General features: G+C 45.2%; 1 protein-coding gene across 2 annotated transcripts in view; it reads left to right on the top strand.

Annotated features, from left to right (window-relative positions):
• Positions 1 to 228: 228 nt before the first annotated feature.
• The window catches only part of jazf1b (JAZF zinc finger 1b), a 45,319-nt gene continuing 25,413 nt past the window's right edge, over positions 229 to 20,134 (top strand). The window contains exon 1 of one of the 2 annotated variants that reach the window (XM_042318488.1): positions 229 to 756. Coding sequence is in view for 1 of the 2 variants with exons in the window: in XM_042318487.1 (XP_042174421.1) it covers positions 642 to 756 (115 nt within the window). In the remaining variant the exon portion in view is untranslated. The remainder of the gene's footprint in view (positions 757 to 20,134) is intronic. The other variant, XM_042318487.1, reaches the window with a different exon arrangement.

The raw sequence follows: 20,134 nt of genomic DNA, 5'->3' as shown, positions 1-20,134 counted from the left end.
CCTATCACGTAATTCAAACAGGCATGGTGTGTTTTTGAAATGTGTTGCCTACTGTTCTGACCTACAATTCACAATATTGCAACGTAATACGTCAAGTATATTCGTGACGTTGATTATAAAGTGAGTTACCTAAGGGGTGCTCAACAGGCAATGATATTGTCACTGTCCCTGTTTTTTTATTGTACTTTTTAATTTAACTAGGTATGTCGGTTAAGAACATTTTATTATTTATTTTGACGGCCTAAGAACCATGGGTTAACTTTTCCTAGGGGCAGAACGGGAGATTTTTTTACCTTGTCAGCAACCTTTTGATTACTAGTCTAACGCTCTAAACCCTCGACTACCTGCCGCCCCACTAGCCATATTGCCGCAATCAAGTGCTAGTCGATACTAGGAAACTCCGAAATGTTCGACTTGCTAACTGGTTGTAGTTATTCACGTTGCCGCGTTCAACAAATGAGCAAATCGAAATTTTCGAGTTTCCTCGTTCCGACTAGCACGTGAACATAACCCCTCTGCCCTTTCTCGCTCCACTCTCCCACCCCATGCTTATGCTCCAGCTGCTAGCGCCGCTGCCTGCTGGTGTCTGTAGCTGACTCCCCTCACTGGCACACATATTCAATGTACAGGTAGCTTAGACCATGACAGGCATCGCCGCTGCCTCCTTCTTCTCTAACATTTGTAGGTTCGGTGGTTGCGGACTCCACTTCGAATCGTTGGCCGAACTCATCGTGCACATTGAGGATAACCACATCGGTAAGCATTGAACGAACCGAACAGAAACAGTCAATCTGCTCATTCCACTTCTGCAATTGCCCTGGCTAGGGCTAGCTCGAACCAGTTAGCTAACTATAGCTACTTCCTGCGTCTGACAGCGCTGTTGTTAGGTGTGGTATTGATGGGACGTTTGTCTTTAGATTTTGTTTACTTACTGTCACGCTATAGCATTGCAATATATAGCTACAAACTGCACGATTCGGAACCATCTCGCACGTCGGGAGCGCCAGTTGGTCAATGCATTCAACGTTTACGCACGGAACCGTGTTGAGCTATTGCTCACTCTAACATGGCATTTGCAGCACCAGGCCTAGGCAAGCTACGTTACAAACACTTGCTAGATACTGCATCTAGCAGCGCAATGATAGAACGAACAGTGGTGAAAAAAATACTGATTTGTTATACTTAAGTAAAAGTAAAGATGCATTAGTAGAAATTGACTCAAGTAAAAGTGAGACATCCAGTAAAATACTACTTGAGTAAAAGCATTTGGTTTTATGTATACTTATTAAGTATCAAGAGTACAAATAAATAATTTCAAAATCCTTATATTAAGCAAACCACACGGCACCATTTTCTTGTTTTTTTTATTTATTTACGGCTAGCAAGGGGCACACTCCAACACTCAGACGTAATTTACTAACGAATAGTGTGTGTTTAGGGAGTCCACCAGATCAAAGGCAGTAGGGATGACCAAATATGTTATTTTGATAAGTGCATCAATTTCTTTCCTGCTAAGCATTCAAAAGGTTTCAAGTACTTTTGGGTGTCAGGGAAAATGTATGGAGTAAACATTTAATTTTCTTGTAAGGAAGTAAGAGATGTAAGGAAGTAAAAGTTGTCGCAAATATAAATAATAAAGTACAGATACCCCCAAAATCTACTTAAGTAGCACTTTAAATGATTTTTACTTGAGTACTTTAAACCACTGAGAATGAATCATTGTTGACAACTTGGAGTAACTTGAAATAAACCTAATTGAAGATCAAGCTCCTTGGTAACTAGTTAGTTTGTTGACAATTACTGTTTTTACACTTCTAACGGTGCCTTCCTTGTTACTATGAGATTACAATGGCCATGGGGCTCAGATCACAGTGCAATTTAAGTTTAGTTACAATGTTATACTCATGCATTATAATTGCATTCAGAATGTGTGAGTCTCTCTCTCTTGCTCTCACACAAACTGCTAGAGTATGCAGTTGTGCAGCAGACAGTAGAGTACAGAACAGTGGAGGTGAATGTTAGTCACCCTGGGAGACGTGTGGGCGTGAGTCTTGTTGTGCTGCACAGAGTTAGTGAATATTGATGAACCTGGATGTGGGTCACACCAAGCCCCCACTTCTTCTCACTCACACATGATGTTGACCCTCAAGGGTCACAGTAACAGAAGATCCTCCATATTGATTAAGCTTCTATCATTGTGAACATGATGCCTGTCTCTGATCAGCTGGCAACCATTCCTAAAGACTCCAACCAACCACTGCATTCAGTCAGGCCTGACTGGATTCTGGCTCAAGATAAAGGCAGTCTGTCTTGTTGCCTTTTTAGCTCCATGACATCACCCCAGTCCAGAATGATAAACAATCTGTTCCAAAATCAATCATATCCCTTGGCTGAACCCCAGACAGAGCCCCTTGACACACACAGAACCCCAGACAGAGCCCCTTGACCAGTCCAAAAACATGAGATGCAGTGCATTCGGAAAGTATTCAGGGCCCTTGAATTATTCCACATTTTGTTACGTTAAAGCCTTATTCTAAAAATGATTAAGTCGTTTTCTCCCTCATCAATCTAATCAATTTTTACAAATGTATTAAAAACAAAAAAACAGAAACATCACATTTCCATAAGTCTTCAGACCCTTTACTCAGTACTTTGTTGAAGCACCTTTGGTAGCGATTACAACCTCGAGTCTTCTTGGGTATGACACTATAAGCTTGACACACCTGCATTTGGGGAGTTTCTCCCATTCTTCTCTCCAGATCCTCTCAAGCTGTGTCAGGTTGGATGGGGAGCGTCGCTGCACAGCCATCTCCAGAGATGTTTGATCAGGTTCAAGTCCAGGCTCTGTCTGGGCCACTCAAGGACATTCAGAGACTTGTCCCGAAGCCACTCCTGCGTTGTCTTGGATGTGTGCTTAGGGTCATTGTCCTGTTGGAAGGTGAACCTTCACCCCAGTCTGAGGTCCTGAGTGCTCTCAAGCAGGTTTTCATCAAGGATCTCTGTACTTTTCTCCGTTCGTCTTTGGGCTCCCAAGTGGTGCAGCGGTCAAAGACACTGCATTCTCAGTGCAAGAGGCGTAGTCCCTGGGTAGAATCCAGGCTGCATCACATCCGGCCGTGATTGGGAGTCCCACAGGGCAGCGCACAATTGGCCCAGCGTTGTCAAGGTTTGGCAGGGGTAGACCGTCATTGTAAATAAGAATTTGTTCTTAACTGACTTGCCTAGTTAAATAAAATACAAATAACATCTTTCCCTCAATTCTGACAAGTCTGCCAGTCCCTGCCTCTGAAAAATATCCCCACAGCATCAAATCAAATCAAATGTATTTGTCACATACACATGGTTAGCAGATGTTAATGCGAGTGTTGCGAAATGCTTGTGCTTCTAGTTCCGACAATGCAGTAATAACCAACAAGTAATCTAACTAACAATTCCAAAACTACTGTCTTATGCACAGTGTAAGGGGATAAGAATATGTACATAGAGATATATGAATGAGTGATGGTACAGAGCAGCGTAGGCAAGATACAGTAGATGGTATCGAGTACAGTATATACATATGAGATGAGTATGTAAACAAAGTGGCATAGTTAAGTGGCTAGTGATACATGTAATTACATAAGGATGCAGTAGATGATATAGAGTACAGTATATACGTATACATATGAGATGAATAATGTAGGGTATGTAAACATTATATTAGGTAGCATTGTTTAAAGTGGCTAGTGATATATTTTACATCATTTCCCATCAATTCCCATTATTAAAGTGTCTGGAGTTGAGTCAGTGTGTTGGCAGGGGCCACTCAGTGTTAGTGGTTGCTGTTTAACAGTCTGATGGCCTTGAGACTGAAAAACAGCTTCTGTCTCTCGGTCCCAGCTTTGATGCACCTGTACTGACCTCGCCTTCTGGATGATAGCGGGGTGAACAGGCAGTGGCTCGGGTGGTTGTTGTCCTTGATGATCTTTATGGCCTTCCTGTAGCATCGGGTGGTGTAGCTGTCCTGGAGGGCAGGTAGTTTGCCCCCGGTGATGCGTTGTGCAGACCTCACTACCCTCTGGAGAGCCTTACGGTTGTGGGCGGAGCAGTTGCCGTACCAGGCGGTGATACAGCCCGCCAGGATGCTCTCGATTGTGCAGCTGTAGAAGTTTGTGAGTGCTTTTGGTGACAAGCCGAATTTCTTCAGCCTCCTGAGGTTGAAGAGGCGCTGCTGCACCTTCTTCACGATGCTGTCTGTGTGAGTGGACCAATTCAGTTTGTCTGTGATGTGTATGCCGAGGAACTTAAAACTTACTACCCTCTCCACTACTGTTCCATCGATGTGGATAGGGGGGTGTTCCCTCTGCTGTTTCCTGAAGTCCACAATCATCTCCTTAGTTTTGTTGACGTTGAGTGTGAGGTTATTTTCCTGACACCACACTCCGAGGGCCCTCACCTCCTCCCTGTAGGCCGTCTCGTCGTTGTTGGAAATCAAGCCTACCACTGTTGTGTCATCCGCAAACTTGATGATTGAGTTGGAGGCGTGCGTGGCCACGCAGTCATGGGTGAACAGGGAGTACAGGAGAGGGCTCAGAACGCACCCTTGTGGGGCCCCAGTGTTGAGGATCAGCGGGGTGGAGATGTTGTTGCCTACCCTCACCACCTGGGGGCGGCCCGTCAGGAAGTCCAGTACCCAGTTGCACAGGGCGGGGTCGAGACCCAGGGTCTCGAGCTTGATGACGAGCTTGGAGGGTACTATGGTGTTAAATGCCGAGCTGTAGTCGATGAACAGCATTCTCACATAGGTATTCCTCTTGTCCAGATGGGTTAGGGCAGTGTGCAGTGTGGTTGAGATTGCATCGTCTGTGGACCTATTTGGGCGGTAAGCAAATTGGAGTGGGTCTAGGGTGTCAGGTAGGGTGGAGGTGATATGGTCCTTGACTAGTCTCTCAAAGCACTTCATGATGACGGAAGTGAGTGCTACGGGGCGGTAGTCGTTTAGCTCAGTTACCTTAGCTTTCTTGGGAACAGGAACAATGGTGGCCCTCTTGAAGCATGTGGGAACAGCAGACTGGTATAGGGATTGATTGAATATGTCCGTAAACACACCAGCCAGCTGGTCTGCGCATGCTCTGAGGGCGCGGCTGGGGATGCCGTCTGGGCCTGCAGCCTTGCGAGGGTTAACACGTTTAAATGTTTTACTTACCTCGGCTGCAGTGAAGGAGAGGCCGCATGTTTTCGTTGCAGGCCGTGTCAGTGGCACTGTGTTGTCCTCAAAGCGGGCAAAAAAGTTATTTAGTCTGCCTGGGATTAAGACATCCTGGTCCGTGACTGGGCTGGTTTTCTTCTTGTAGTCCGTAATTGACTGTAGACCCTGCCACATACCTCTTGTGTCTGAGCCGTTGAATTGAGATTCTACTTTGTCTCTATACTGACGCTTAGCTTGTTTGATAGCCTTGCGGAGGGAATAACTGCACTGTTTGTATTCAGTCATGATGCTGCCACCACGCTTCACTGTAGGGATGGTGCCAGGTTTCCTTCAGATGTGACGCTTGGCATTCAGGCCAAAGAGTTCAATCTTGTTTCTCATGGTCAGAGTCCTTTAGGTACCTTTTGGCAAACTCCAAGCGAGTTGTCATGTGCCTTTTTACTGAGGAGTGGCTTCCGTCTGGCCATTCTACCATAAAAGCCTGATCGGTAGAGTGCTGCAGAGATGCTTGTCCTTTTGGAAGGTTCTCCCATCTCCACAGAGGAACTATGGATCTCTGTCAGAGTCACGATTGGATTCTTTGTCACCTCCCTGAACAAGGCCCTTCTCCCCCAATTGCTCAGTTTGTCCGGGTGGCCAGCTCTAGGAAGAGTCTTGGTGGTTCCAAACTTCTTCCATTTAATTAAGAATGATGGAGGCCACTGTGTTGTTGGGGACCTTCAATGCTGCAGATAGGTTTAGGTCCCTCCCCCAGATCTGTGCCTCGACACAATCCTGTCTCGGAGCTCTATGGACAATTCCTTCAACCTCATGGCTGGTTTTTTACTCTGACATGCACTGTCAACTGCGGGACCTTTTATATTGACAGGTGTGTGCTTTTCCAATCCATGTCCAATCAATTTAATTTACCACATGTGGAGTCCAATCAAGTTGTAGAAAAATCTCAAGCATGATCAATGGAAACAGGAAGCACCTGAGCTCAATTTCAATTCTCATAGCAGAGGGTCTGAATACTTACGTAAATAAGGTTTTTCAGTTTTTTATTTTGAATACATTTGCAAAAATTTCTAAACCTGTTTTTGCTTTTTCATTATGTGGTATTGTGTGTAGATCGATGAGGAAAACATTATATTTAATACATGTTAGAATAAGGCTGTAAAGTAACAAAATGTGGAAAAAGGGAAGGGGTCTGAATACTTTCAGAATGCACTGTAGGTTCATGGTTGCCACGCTACGGAAAATGAAACATGTCACTGGGTGGAATGCAGGGAGAAGTCCTGGCAGGGTTGTAATCATTGCACCATTTGCTACTTTTAGAGGACATCAGTTTAATGACTAGGTCTCTTTCTAGTTTGTTCCACCACATCCTTTATCACTTCCTTTATAAAAATGGCATTACCAAAAACTGTTGAGGGAACACTGAAATCCAAATTGAATATATTTGCATTACTGTTGTGTAGACTAGGCCGTATCGTAATGCTGTGTAGACTAGGCCGTATCGTAATGCTGTGTAGACTAGGCCGTATCGTAATGTTGTGTAGACTAGGCCGTATCGTAATGCTGTGTAGACTAGGCCGTATCGTAATGCTGTGTAGACTAGGCCGTATCGTAATGCTGTGTAGACTAGCCCTTATCGTAATGCTGTGTAGACTAGCCCTTATCGTAATGCTGTGTAGACTAGCCCGTATCGTAATGCTGTGTAGACTAGGCCGTATCGTAATGCTGTGTAGACTAGGCCGTATGGTAATGCTGTGTAGACTAGGCCGTATGGTAATGCTGTGTAGACTAGGCCGTATCGTAATGCTGTGTAGACTAGGCCGTATCGTAATGCTGTGTAGACTAGGCCGTATCGTAATGCTGTGTAGACTAGCCCTTATCGTAATGCTGTGTAGACTAGGCCTTATCGTAATGCTGTGTAGACTAGGCCTTATCGTAATGCTGTGTAGACTAGCCCTTATCGTAATGCTGTGTAGACTAGCCCGTATCGTAATGCTGTGTAGACTAGGCCTTATCGTAATGCTGTGTAGACTAGGCCTTATCGTAATGCTGTGTAGACTAGGCCTTATCGTAATGCTGTGTAGACTAGGCCTTATCGTAATGCTGTGTAGACTAGCCCTTATCGTAATGCTGTGTAGACTAGGCCTTATCGTAATGCTGTGTAGACTAGCCCTTATCGTAATGCTGTGTAGACTAGCCCTTATCGTAATGCTGTGTAGACTAGCCCTTATCGTAATGCTGTGTAGACTAGCCCTTATCGTAATGCTGTGTAGACTAGCCCTTATCGTAATGCTGTGTAGACTAGGCCGTATCGTAATGCTGTGTAGACTAGCCCTTATCGTAATGCTGTGTATACTAGCCCATATCTTGTAGGCCTGTTATTTGTATGTGTGTATTTAAAAATGGATCAAATTGAGGGGGCACGTGCTTTAGTTTTACTGGTGTGTGTTCATTTTGCGTGGTGGGGTTTTCTCAGGATTAGTGGGGATTGGAGAGGTGTATGGTGACGAGGCATAGAGCACTACTTTTGACTGGAGCCCTATGGGTATCCAATAGGCCATGGTCAAAGTAGTGCTCTATAAAGGGATTAGGGTGCCTTTGGGATGTAGATAATGGACTGGCTGCATGGAGAGGGGATGGGTAATGAGAAATCCCCCTGTTCTCTCTGATAGGCCTGGGAGGCTATAGGGCTGATCACCCTGTTCTCTCTGCTAGGCCTGGGAGGCTATAGGGCCGATCACCCTGTTCTCTCTGCTAGGCCTGGGAGGCTATAGGGCCGATCCCCCTGTTCTCTCTGCTAGGCCTGGGAGGCTATAGGGCCGATCCCCCCTTTTGTTCAAGCTGGGCTGAAGCACGTCTGGGTACGCTTTCAGTCAATAGAGACTGGAGGGGGTTTGGGGTTGTCTGTCAGGGATAGGCTACATGGGGCCTTCCAGTCAGTGTTCCTGCTGTGATAGCCTAACATACCACTGTTTAGCCGTGATATGGCTGTAGCCTCCATGATGCTGTTTAGAATGTTGAATTTTGTACAATAACTCATTGTATTAGTAATGACACAGTCTAGGCCTAAACTATCTATTTCGGATGACATTTTAAATCCCATTTCCCCAGTATTCATAGGGGTCCTAGTTTGATTGTTATACATTCTAAATGTTTAGTTGTATTTATTCAGAAGCCTATATTAGTTTAATTTGACTGTTGCTGCAGAGAGGGAGCAGATATTTACATTGAGTTAATCTGACCAACAGAGGGAGTTGTGTCCACCGTCTGAGAGTGAGACCGCTGGGAAACGGCCTGCAACACTTCAGGTTGCCACAATGGGCTCCCAAATGGCGCAGAGGTCTAAGGCACTGCATCACAGTGCTAGAGCCATCACTACAGACCCTAGTTCAGTTCCAGGCTGTATTTTAAAAAATTGTTAAAATAATTGTACCTTTATTTTACTAGGCAAGTCAGTTAAGAACAAATTCTTATTTTCAATGACGGCCTAGGAACAGTGGGTTAACTGCCTGTTCAGGGGCAGAACGACAGATTTATACCTTGTCAGCTCGGGGATTCGAACTTGCAACCTTTCAGTTACTAGTCCAACGCTCTAACCACTAGGCTACCCTGCCGCCCCAACTGGCTGGGAGTCCCATAAGGCAGTGCACAATTGGCCCGGGTTAGGGTTTGGCCGGGGTAGGCCGTCATTGTAAATAAGAATTTGCTCTTAACCAACTTGCCTAGTTATGGTTCAAGATACACACAGTGAGAGAGATGGGAAACTGCCTGCAACACTTCAGGTTGCCACGGTACACACAGTGAGACAGTTGGGGAATCTGCCTGCAACACTTCAGGTTGCCACAGTACACACAGTGAGACAGTTGGGGAATCTGCCTGCAACACTTCAGGTTGCCACAGTACACACAGTGAGACAGTTGGGGAATCTGCCTGCAACACTTCAGGTTGCCACGGTACACACAGTGAGACAGTTGGGGAATCTGCCTGCAACCCTTCTGGTTGCCACAATACACAGTGACAGCTAGAATATGAGGGTCATTCCTAGAATACAACACCTGAGGAATTCCATATCACCAGGAAGCTGAAGGACATTCTAGATAGTCATTTACTGAGCACTACACAGTCAAACTAGCCTCTCTTGAAAAGAGTTTAGAAAACATCCACTACATATGCTTCAGTTTTACACGTTGGCCTACATTATATCTGCAGGTTCTGACCCAATCAATCCACCATCCTAGGGATCCATACTGCTAAAGTATGGAAGCCAACCTGGCCCAGCCCAATAGAAAGCCCTGGCCCAGCCCCAGCTAGAGGTTGACACAGGAACAGAATTCCCGCAGGAACGGGATTGAAATTCTAGAGTCAAATTCGGGACAAGATGGTCAGTCCACAGGAAGTACAGGAATTTATTTTTAAACTGAGCTATTTTTGTGTTATAAGCAGTTTTAGGAGGCCACATCATTTTTGAACAGTAACACGATTTCTTCAGTCTTCAATCACTAATTAAAAAATATATAATTGGCCTTTATCTGCTAGGCAGGCAACGAAAAGTAGCTAGCTAACAGTGAGCTAACTGCTCTCTCTTCTAATGAGCAGCCCAAAATGAGTCTGTTGCTATGGAAACTCACACATAGCAGAGTGCAGGGAGGGGGGCAGCAGACAGAGTGGAGCAGCTAACAGAGGAAGGTATTTCTACTCGTTAAAATGAGGACAGGACAGGAAGGGAGGGATTTTTATCAGGACAGAAAAGTTGTGGGGGTTATAGAACCGTTGCGGGATCGGGACTGTACGGGAAACCATTTGACGGCACAGGAATGCATTTTCACTCCCATGTCAACCTCTAGCCCCAGCTGCCCAGACCCAGCCCAGCCATAACCCCCAGCCCAACCCTCAGTCCTAGCCCAGCCCAGGCATAACCCCCAGCCCAGCCCAACCCTCAGCCCTAGCCCAGCCCAGCCATAACCCCCAGCCCAGCCCAACCATCAGTACTAGCCCAGCCCAACCCTCAGCCCTAGCCCAGCCCAGCCATAACCCCCAGCCCAGCCCAACCCTCAGTCCTAGCCCAGCCCAGCCATAACCCCCAGCCCAGCCCAACCCTCAGCCCTAGCCCAGCCCAGCCATAACCCCCAGCCCAACCATCAGTCCTAGCCCAACCCTCAGCCCTAGCCCAGCCATAACCCTAGCCCCCAGCCCTCAGACATAAGCACAAGTGCCAGGCCCAGCCCAGTCGTGCCGAGCTCAGTCCTGCCCAGCCCGGTCTTTAATATCCTATATCCCTCCTTTAGCCCTCTGATTGTGTGCTGTGCATGTGTCCAAGGTGTTAGCCCAAGGAGGGGGGCTCCCAACACTTCCAACGACTTATTGGGGAATAACGAGCCAATTAGTACTGCCCAGAGTGGAAAAACTCTGCAGCTCCCCTGCCTCTCAACACACACACACACACTGATCCCTCTCTTAGGTCTGCTGCCCTGTGCCCGCCTTCGCCTCACAGGAGTGCGAAATCTGCCGCATCCTGCCAAGCGGATTACAATGAGGGTGCTTGATTTGGCGTTTCTTCCTCCTCATCTGGTGGCCTGCTGCTCTCAAACACATTCTGCTGTATAATTAGGGAAGGGGCCTGGAAAACAAGCTCACAAGGCATTCTTGTCCACATATTTTCATTCCATGTTCCAGCCGGGAGCCTCCTGTTTGGGGTTGTGAGCAGTAGGGGGCAGCGGTGGGTCGTTGATGAGAGGCCCCTGTGCTAAAACAGTGGGTGCTTATTTGTCCTATTTCAAGTGTGTATTATACAAATGTGTGATTTGGAAATGTGTTTTTGGCATATCCCAACTCCCCCTGAGACACCCTGTGGTCGCAGCTAGGGTCGGCCATTATCAACTGGAGCAATTTAGGGTTCAGTGCCTCGCTCAAGGGCACATCGACAGATTTTTACACTTGGTTGGCTCTGGAATTCGAACTAGTGACATTTCAGTTACTGGCCCAACACTCTAACTGCTACACTTCCTGCCACCCATTTGAAAGAGCTGTATGGATCAAGCATCTCGGTGGGAGAGCTGATCCAAGATCAGTTTAGCATTTTAGATCACAATGAATAAGAGTACATGGACATGGAGGACACAATCCTAGATCAGCACTTCTACGCTGATACGCTAGATACATACAGCCCTCCCCTGGTGCCCCTAAAGAGGTGATGCTTTTCACAAGCATCATGTGACTGGATATATCTACTGTTGTTTCCTGCTCATAGAGCGTGTAAAGAAAGTTACTGTTTCCCGCTCAGTGTGTAAAGAAAGTTACTGTTTCCCGCTCAGTGTGTAAAGAAAGTTACTGTTTCCCGCTCAGTGTGTAAAGAAAGTTACTGTTTCCTGCTCAGTGTGTAAAGAAAGTTACTGTTTCCCGCTCAGTGTGTAAAGAAAGTTACTGTTTCCCGCTCAGTGTGTAAAGAAAGTTACTGTTTCCTGCTCAGTGTGTAAAGAAAGTTACTGTTGTTTCCTGCTCATAGAGTGTGTAAAGAAAGTTACTGTTTTTCCTGCTCAGAGCGTGTAAAGAAAGTTACTGTTGTTTCCTGCTCAGAGCGTGTAAAGAAAGTTACTGTTTCCCGCTCAGTGTGTAAAGAAAGTTACTGTTTCCCGCTCAGTGTGTAAAGAAAGTTACTGTTTCCCGCTCAGTGTAAAGAAAGTTACTGTTTTTCCTGCTCAAGAGTGTGTAAAGAAAGTTACTGTTTCCTGCTCAGAGCGTGTAAAGAAAGTTACTGTTTTTCGCTCATAGAGTAAAGAAAGTTACTGTGTTTCCTGCTCAAAGAAAAGAAAGTTACTGTTGTTTCCTGCTCATAGAGCGTGTAAAGAAAGTTACTGTTTTTCCTGCTCATAGAGCGTGTAAAGAAAGTTACTGTTTCCTGCTCATAGAGCATGTAAAGAAAGTTACTGTTGTTTCCTGCTCATAGAGCGTGTAAAGAAAGTTACTGTTGTTTCCTGCTCATAGAGCATGTAAAGAAAGTTACTGTTGTTTCCTGCTCATAGAGCGTGTAAAGAAAGTTACTGTTGTTTCCTGCTCATAGAGCGTGTAAAGATGCTGTTGTTTCCTGCTCATAGAGGTGTAAAGAAAGTTACTGTTGTTTCCTGCTCAAGAGAAAGAAAGTTACTGTTGTTTCCTGCTCATAGAGCGTGTAAAGAAAGTTACTGTTGTTTCTGTTGTTTCCTGCTCATAGAGCGTGTAAAGAAAGTTACTGTTGTTTCCTGCTCACTGTAAAGAAAGTTACTGTTTCCTGCTCAGAGTGTGTAAGAGTAGAAAGTTACTGTTGTTTCCTGCTCAAAGTTACTGTTGTTTCCTGCTCATAGAGCGTGTAAAGAAAGTTACTGTTTCCCGCTCAGTGTGTGTAAAGAAAGTTACTGTTTTTCCCTGCTCAGAGTGTGTAAAGAAAGTTACTGTTGTTTCCTGCTCAGAGTGTGTAAAGAAAGTTACTGTTGTTTCCTGCTCAGTGTGTGTAAAGAAAGTTACTGTTTTTCCTGCTCATAGAGTGTGTAAAGAAAGTTACTGTGTTTCCTGCTCATAGAGGGTGTAAGAGAGTTGCTGTTGTTTCCTGCTCATAGAGAAAGAAAGTTACTGTTTTCCTGCTCATGCTCCTGCTCATAGAGGGTGTAAAGAGTTACTGTTGTTTCCTGCTCAAAGAAAGTTACTGTTGTTTCCTGCTCATAGAGGGTGTAAAGAAAGTTACTGTTGTTTCCTGCTCATAGAGCGTGTAAAGAAAGTTACTGTTGTTTCCTGCTCATAGAGTGTGTAAAGAAAGTTACTGTTGTTTCCTGCTCATAGAGGGTGTAAAGAAAGTTACTGTTGTTTCCTGCTCATAGAGCGTGTAAAGAAAGTTACTGTTGTTTCCTGCTCATAGAGCGTGTAAAGAAAGTTACTGTTGTTTCCTGCTCATAGAGCAAAGTTACTGTTGTTTCCTGCTCAAAGAAGAGTTACTGTTGTTTCCTGCTCATAGAGCGTGTAAAGAAAGTTACTGTTGTTTCCTGCTCATAGAGCCTGCTCATGTGTAAAGAAAGTTACTGTTTCCTGCTCATAGAGCATGTAAAGAAAGTTACTGTTTTTCTGCTCATAGAGCGTGTAAAGAAAGTTACTGTTTCCTGCTCATAGAGGGTAAAGAAAGTTACTGTTTCCTGCTCAAGAAAGAAAGTGCTGTTGTTTCCTGCTCATTACTGTTGTTTCCTGCTCATAGAGTGTGTAAAGAAAGTTACTGTTGTTTCCTGCTCATAGAGGGTGTAAGAGAGATGCTGTTGTTTCCTGCTCATAGAGTGTAAAGAAAGTTACTGTTGTTTCCTGCTCATAGAGCGTGTAAAGAAAGTTACTGTTGTTTCCTGCTCATAGAGCGTGTAAAGAAAGTTACTGTTGTTTCCTGCTCATAGAGCGTGTAAAGAAATGTACCATTGTCCTAATTGCAGTACTTTTCAAGTGTTTTGAGGACACACAGCCTGACAACCAGATATTCTCCCATCAGCCCTGGGATACAAACCGTCAACCCTTACTGGCCCATCTCTCTAACCTCGAGGCTACCACCGCCCATAAATGCTGAGGTCTATTACAACTTCAACACCATTTCCAGTGAATATGTTGCAAGGTGGTGTGGCTTCACGGGACTCTGTTTAGTGGTTCTGCCTACGTTTCCCCGAATTACAAACTCTATATTTCCACTCTGATATGAAAACAGACTTAAGCCGCTAATGTGAATATTGGCCGGTCCACTAAGTCCATTAACCCCTTTCAACCCTCAGCAGGGTTTATCACAACAGGTGCTAATGGATCCTGAACTAAATACTGAATGGCACCCTATTCCCTATATAGTGCACTACTAGGGCCCTGCACTATATAGGGAATAGGGTGCCATTTTGGACTTACCCCTGGACTGGCTCTCTAAAACTGACTGGGGAATAACAGGAGCTTTAAGGCCAATTTCAGCCCAACCACCATGTTAATGTAAGCGCCCCAATGGTCCTGTAGTGGTCTAGTAGTGGTTAAACTGACCAATGGTGGGTTTAGTTTGTCCCAGCTCAGATATCTCTGTGTGTTCTATGGGAGACAGGTCAGTGTAGGACCAGAGAGAGAGAGAGAGCCTTATCCTCGGTTATGTAGCCCTGGCTGTGTCTCAGGCTGGCAGGGATGGAGGTGAGCCCCAGACAATCTGTCTGCCTTTTGTCTGCCTGCCTCCCTGTCGGTCTGTCTGTCGGTCTGTCTGTCTGCCTTCCTCTGTCTGTCTGGCTGCCTCACTATCTGTCTCCCTGTTTGTCTGTCTGCATCCCTGTTTGTCTGCCTCCCTGTTTGTCTGCCTCCCTGTTTGTTTCTCTGTCTGCCTCCCTGTCTGTCTGTCTGCTCTAACAATGGGTGTGTTTGTAGCTGCTCTCTGCACAGGGGGCTCATTTAGGGGCTCGAGGAATGCACCCCCCAAAATCTGCTGAGCGGAAATAATACATTTGGGAAGCAGTAACTGGCGCCCGATCTCTGCACCTGGTGGACCTAATTACATTTACTGCCCCTCCCCCGGCTGACACTTGTGCTGCAGACAGTTTAGTCAGTCAGTTAGTCACCCCTACCAGTAACACACACACTGGCTGACACCAGTCCAGTCAGTCACTGCTCTGGGCCTCATTGCTGGTCTCAGTCAGGAGGTGACTAACTCTGACTCTATAACAGTCTTTATACTGTAGTGGAGTTGTAGTAGATAACTAACTCTGACTCTATAACAGACCTGTCTTTATACTGTAGTGGAGCTGTAGTAGATAGCCTGCAGGCTGTGTTGATATTACACATTCACTAGGGGATCTGGTTTTGGGTTGAGTGTGTGTGTGTGTGTGTGTGTCAATGCCTGTATGTACATGTGAGTGTGTGCCTGTGTGCGTGCATTGCCTATGTGTTTTCAGTCAAGTTTCACATCTGAGGTTCAGTCATTGTACAATCAGCCGTGTTATTTAAGTCTCTGCAGTAGCAGCAGATTACAGGCTACCAACCAGTGAAGTGCAGTTTGACTCTGTGGTTTAATTTCCTCTGTGGAAGTGGTACCAGGACTCTGGCCAGTGTCCCCCACTGCTCAGACCCACAATAAACATGTCACCATGAACCTTGCCACTCCACGCTGTCCAACAGTGCGCTGGGCTGAGGGGGAAGGGGCTGCTGGGATAGGTGACTGACTGGCTGGTTGGTGGAAATAAATGGTGGGGGGTAATGAAGGGGTACAGGGGGCGTCACTTCCTGTCTTGCCTCAGGAAGGCGTGTTGTGTGATGATTTTGATCACCGTCCGTCCTGTGGTTGGCAGGCCCATGCAGTCTGGAGTCTGGACATAGTGAGGGGTCTCTAACTATCTGGCCTAACTAGAATCCGGCCGTTACGTCATGTCTGCCTCTTACTGATGCTGCTGGGATGTTTTCAGTCTCACCTTACTACCTTTTACAGGCCTGTCAGTGAGTTTGTTAAAAGCCACAACTAATTGAGTCACTTTGTTCAGTTGTGTTCACTGATTTAAAGTTTTCTTCCTGTACCTGCTTGCCAGTCACTGGCTCGAGGAGGGAGGGTGTTGTCTTTCTCACAGCACCAGGTGACTTTAACAAAACCAATACACCCTAGAACCAAAAGACCGACAGACAGACCACCACTGTGGACCACCTGTGTGGATGGTTTAGCCCTCTCTCCTCTCCAGGAGACACCCTGGTCCTAATCGAGGTCCATACCCTGATCCTAATGTGGGGGGGTCCACACCCTGGTCCTAATGTGGGGGGGTCCACACCCTGGTCCTGGTGGTCCGTCAGGGGGGTGTGGGATCAGAGGGGGCCATGGAGGTCTCTGCGCAGGTGGCCCTACAATGGAGCGGTTGGTTGGGTCTCTGGGAAGTTGGCCCCTCTAGCTGGCCCCCTACCAGACACACGGACACACACTCACGCCAGCTGAGGTGTGTGTGATTTACAGTGTGTGTGAGTGGATTGATCCAGGGCTAATAGAGTGGTCGGTGAGCAGCCCTCCATTACTCTGCTCTCTGCTCCTTGTGCTGCTCATTATCATTATTCACTTGTATTTAATCATGGGAGCCCCATTGAGACCACGGTCTCATTTGTAGTGGTGCTCTGACATCAAATAAAATATAGAATAACCAGTACATTACGTTAGAACATCACAAACATCACAGGCATCATAAACAAATTATTAGTCAATCAAAACAATTGCACACCTCGGTGAACTCTTTATCATCAGGGTTTTAAAATGACTAGTGGCACCAGGGAATCCAAATGTAATGAATTTTGTAAGTGATTCCAAAAATGTTGCTCATTAAAACTAAAAGTGGATTTGCCTAGTTCGGCATAGGAATCTCAAGAGTTAACCAATCCTGTGAGCGGGTTTGGAATCATGTTTTTATACGTTAACAACGAAGTTAGGTAAGTCGGAAGCTTGTATAGTAGAGCTTTGTCAACAGAAAGAGAGTAATGAAGTGATGTACAGGACTTTAAGGAGGAGCAGCCAACCTTTTGATACAGGATGCAGTGATGCATATTAAAACTGTCACCTGTGATAAAGTGAAGGATGCTACGGTAGACTGACGACATCCAATGGTTTAAGATTAGTGGCTGCTACACTCCCATGAATGGTGTCACCTGTGATAAAGTGAAGGATGCTACGGTAGACTGACGACATCCAATGGTTTAAGATTAGTGGCTGCTACACTCCCATGAATGGTGTCACCTGTGATAAAGTGAAGGATGCTACGGACTAGACTGGTTTAAGATTAGTGGCTGCTACATCCAATGGTTTAAGATTAGTGGCTGCTACACTCCCATGAATGGTGTCACCTGTGATAAAGTGAAGGATGCTACGGTAGACTGACGACATCCAATGGTTTAAGATTAGTGGCTGCTACACTCCCATGAATGGTGTCACCTGTGATAAAGTGAAGGATGCTACGGTAGACTGACGACATCCAATGGTTTAAGATTAGTGGCTGCTACACTCCCATGAATGGTGTCACCTGTGATAAAGTGAAGGATGCTACGGTAGACTGACGACATCCAATGGTTTAAGATTAGTGGCTGCTACACTCCCATGAATGGTGTCACCTGTGATAAAGTGAAGGATGCCACGGTAGACTGCATCTGAAGTATTTCTATGAGAATTAGAAAACATCATTTAGTTTTTACTGCATGAAGTACCATTCTAAGTCAGCAAGGACTTTCTGCTAGGTGACAAAATCAGACTGCAGCTCCAACAGCCTGGTCAGCCGTAGAGGCAAAAGCTTACATAAGTGTCATCTGCACACAAATGAATGTTACAGGTTTTTGCAGATAGACCAATATTATTTATATAAATAGTGAAGAGGACAGGTCCCGAAATCGACCCCCGTCAGGGCACCTTTAGCAATTTCAAAGTAACTGGACTTGACACCATCAGAAAGCACGTAGTGTCCTATCTGACAGATACAGTTGAAGTCAGAAGTTTACATACACCTGAGCCAAATACATTTAAACTCAGAAGTTTACATACACTCAAATAGTATTTGGTCGCATTGCCTTTACATTTTTTTTTACTTAGGTCAAATGTTTCGGGTAGCCTTCCACAAGCTTCCCACAATAAGTTTAATGAATTTTGGCCCATTCCTCCTGACAGAGCTGGTGTAACTGAGTCAGGTTTGTAGGCCTTAAAAAGCTTGTACACGCTTTTTAAGTTCTGCCCACACATTTTCTATAGGATTGAGGTCAGGGCTTTGTGATGGCCACTCCAATACCTTGACTTTGTTGTCCTTAAGCCATTTTGCCACAACTTTGTTAGTATGCTTGGGGTCATTGTCCATTTGGAAGAATCATTTGCGACCAAGCTTTAACTTCCTGACTGATGTCTTGAGATGTTGCTTCAATATATCCACACAATTTTCCTCCCTCATGATGCCATCTATTTTGTGAAGTGCACCAGTCCCTCCTGCAGAAAAGCACCTCCACAACATGATGCTGCCACCCCCTTACTTCACGGTTGGGATGGTGTTCTTCGGCTTGGAAGCCTCCCCCTTTTTCCTGCAACCATACAATGGTTATTATGGCCAAACAGTCCTATTTTTGTTTCATCAGACCAGAGGACATCCAAAAAGATATTTGGTACGATATTTGACCCCATGTGCAGTTCCAAACCGTAGTCTGGCTTTTTTTATGGCGGTTTTGGAGCAGTGGCTTCTTCCATGCTGAGTGGCCTTTCAGGTTATGTCGATATAGGACTCGTTTCACTGTAGATATACATACCTTTGTACCTGTTTCCTCCAGCATCTTCACAAGTACCTTTGTTGTTGTTCTGGGATTGATTTGCACTTTTCGCACCAAAGTACGTTCATCTCTAGGAGACAGAACGCGTCTCTTTCCTGAGCGGCATGATGGCTGCATGGTCCCATGGTGTTTATACTTGCGTACTATTGTTTGTACAGATGAACGTGGTACGTTCAGGCATTTGGAAATTGCTCCCAAGGTTGAACCAGGCTTGTGGAGGTCTACAATTTTTTTCTGAGGTCTTGGCTGATTTCTTTTGATTTTCCCATAATGTCAAGCAAAGAGGCACTGAGTTTGAAGGTAGGCCTTGAACTACATCCACAGGTACACCTCCAATTGATTCAAAGGATGTCAATTAGCCTATCAGAAGCTTCTAAAGCCATGACATCATTTTCTGGAATTCTCCAAGCTGTTTAGTCAGTCACTTTAGTGTATGTAAACTTCTGACCCACTGGAATTGTGATATAGTGAATAAGTGAAATAATCTGTCTGTAAACAATGGTTGGGAAAATGACTTGTGTCATGCACAAAGTAGATGTCCTCACCGACTTGCCAAAACTATAGTTTGTTAATAAGAAATGTGTGGAGTGGTTAAAAAACAAGTTTTAATGACTCCAACCTAAGTGTATGTAAACTTAACAAAACCACTTCCAAGACGCCTGGTCGAGGCCCATTTCAGACAACCTTTTGAATGAGTAGGCGATGGTTGATAGTATCGAAGGCCTTGGACAGGTCTATAAATATGGCAGCGTAGTGATTCCTATTATCTAAGCAATTTAATATATCATTTAAGACAAGCGCAGCTGCTGAAACTGTGCTATGTCTAGGTCTAAAACCAGACTGGTACACATTAAGAATAGAATTTGAAGTTAAGAAAGTTCTTAGCTGAGAATTTGCCAGTGATTGTAATATTTTTGCAAGGCAATATAGTTTAGAAACTGGGCGGTAGGTATCCAGGTCAGAAGGATCCCCGCCTTTGTAAAGGGGAAGGACATGCTGCCTTCCAGATCTTAGGGATAGCCCCAGAAGCTGTAGTAGAAAGGGATCAAGCGAATCTGCACCAGTGGATTGTTGGACACATACTTTTTGCAAGGCACTTAATACATCATGGACGTCCATCATTCTATTCTATCTGTTTTTAGAGGTGAATAAAGGACTCCATCTAGTGGAACTTGAGAGATTTCCAGAAACCATTCTTTCAAACAGATGGCCAGCTGAGGCAAAATGCTTATTAAAAGCACCACAAATGTCTGTCTGTTATGGGACCAGAGGCTGTCTTAACCTGCTGGGGCACTGAGGAAGTGGATTTTTGTTGTTTTTATTGTTGTTGATTTGACCACTTTCCAGAATTTATCTGGATTTCCACCACTCACAGATACACAATTCAATAAGTATGTTGACGTTGTGTTTCTAACCAGAGTAAGACATCTATTTCTGAAATGTCTAAAGGACTGCCAGTCAGAGGTAGAATCAGTCAATCTAGCCTTAGCCCAAGCTAACTTTCTTTCATTAAATCTTTAAGACAATTGATGCGTGAACCATGGGTAGATCTGTCCTTTACCCTTAATCTCTTATATGGGGCATGGTTATCTGCAACAGAGATAAACAGAGAGGTAAAACGTTTAAGTTTCTGATCATTAGGCATCTTCGAGGACTCCATGACTCTGC

Source organism: Oncorhynchus tshawytscha, unplaced genomic scaffold, assembly GCF_018296145.1.
Source record: "Oncorhynchus tshawytscha isolate Ot180627B unplaced genomic scaffold, Otsh_v2.0 Un_contig_4572_pilon_pilon, whole genome shotgun sequence".
NCBI lineage: Eukaryota > Metazoa > Chordata > Actinopteri > Salmoniformes > Salmonidae > Oncorhynchus > Oncorhynchus tshawytscha.
Note: the sequence above shows the minus strand (reverse complement) of the source record. Positions and strands in the feature narration are given on the sequence as shown.